At 48.9% G+C, this 1653-nt stretch overlaps 1 protein-coding gene across 1 annotated transcript in view; it reads right to left on the bottom strand.

Annotated features, from left to right (window-relative positions):
• The window catches only part of LOC103379575 (uncharacterized), an 8463-nt gene that overhangs the window by 3340 nt on the left and 3470 nt on the right, over positions 1-1653 (bottom strand). Inside the window, exons 2-4 of the mRNA XM_008311170.2 lie at positions 1447-1650; positions 621-767; positions 77-277 (exon numbers count right to left, since the gene is read on the bottom strand). Coding sequence (XP_008309392.1) covers positions 77-277; positions 621-767; positions 1447-1650 — 552 coding nt within the window. The remainder of the gene's footprint in view (positions 1-76; positions 278-620; positions 768-1446; positions 1651-1653) is intronic.

The following is a 1653-nucleotide window of genomic DNA, read 5'->3' as shown; positions in this document are numbered from 1 at the left end:
GTCCTCCCCATCACCATCATCCCCATCACCACTGGGTGGTGTGTGTGTGTGTGTGTGTGTGTGTGTGTGTTGGTACTTCTTTCTTCAGCTGCTGCAGCTCCTCCCTGTGGCGGCTCCTGTCGGCCTCGGCTGCGTCCCTGTCCCGCTCACACCCCAGGGCCCGGGCCTCAGCCAGGGCCCGGCTCTTCTCTGCCTCCCCTCTGGACACGTTAGCGTCATCCGCAGCATGGGAACACAACGTCGCCCTCTGCTGGCTCTGATACAGCTGCTGCCTCAGCTGATTGGGGTCAAACTGTAAGACCCAGGTGTGTAGGTGTGTAGGTGTGTGTGTGTGTGTGTGTGTGTGTTGACGGCTGCCTGTAGACTGGAACCTGACACCTGGTATTACACCAGGTGTCTTCAACCAATGGAAACATGAATGGATGTTGTCCACAGTATTAAAGAACAGAAAATAGATTTGTTTTCAGTATTTGAGTCTCATCACACATTTGTCAAAACTCTGTCTGATCTTTATATGAAGCCAATCAGCTCAGGAATCGTACTGGACAGAAAGTCAGCCAGGAGTGTATTTGTCCCGTACTGTACCGTACTGTGCCGTACTGTGCCGTACTGTGCCGTACCTCTTTGACCTGTGCCTGCAGTTCCTGGTTGAGGTTCCTCAGGTTCCTCATGGTCAGCTCGTTATCTTTGCGCATCATGATCCTCTCCATGTGGATCTCATTTAATAAGTACTTGTTTTCTTTCTTTAACTCCTCGCCTTCCTTCCCCTAAGTTCTACGTTATTTGAGTTGGTGACGTGCAGAAAAACAGGGAACGTGGAAGATTTACTCCAGCGAGGGAGGTGAGGGAGCTCAGATGATCTAATGATAATCCTCTCCAGACATAATGGATGGGTCCACTGTATGGACAGTGCTTTGAAATACAGCTGCTTTTTTACATCTCTGACTTCAGGCCTCGGCAAACTGGCGGCCAGAAGTTAGGAAAACCTTGATTCCACCAATCGGGAATCAGGAATTGCGTGCTCAGGTATCTCAGCAAATGAGATGTTTGGCTTCCTATCACTGACTCCTGCTGATGTATTTACAGTTTGGGTTAAAATGTGATGTTTTCATAACTACGTCAGGAGGCTTTGATCAACCAACGTCATGGATTTACTGTCGACGTCTACGTTAGCACGTGAGTACAGTAAGTCTGAGGATCGGCCTCAGCCTGTCGTCTGATCAGACAGTATTTATGACATGGACACAGCTGCTGGCAGAAAAACAGTCTTGTCTTGTTTTCAAGATGTGACTGTTAAAGGTCATCTAAGGTCATGCACATTCAGACCACAGATCTCCAGACTCTAGAACGTTCTTCGTAGAGAACTGAGGCTGATCTCCATTTCTTCATCATCTAACAATAATCAAAAACAAAGTTCAACTTCTATCTTGTTGTCACTGTATTTACCTTCCTTTTTCTGACCAGCTCCCCCTGCAGGTGATTCATCTGTAGAAAAGATCCGTTGGAGTTGACGGCACTGACCGGCCTGACCACTCGCACGGGTCTCCTGGTCGGCCGAGAGAGACCTTTGACTTCTTCTGATCCCCCATTCCTGAACCAGCTGCCTCCGTTGACATTAGTGCTGCTCATGGGGAAGGGGTTGTACGAGCCCTC

Source organism: Cynoglossus semilaevis, chromosome 6, assembly GCF_000523025.1.
Source record: "Cynoglossus semilaevis isolate Cse_v1.0 chromosome 6, Cse_v1.0, whole genome shotgun sequence".
Lineage (NCBI taxonomy): Eukaryota > Metazoa > Chordata > Actinopteri > Pleuronectiformes > Cynoglossidae > Cynoglossus > Cynoglossus semilaevis.
Note: the sequence above shows the minus strand (reverse complement) of the source record. Positions and strands in the feature narration are given on the sequence as shown.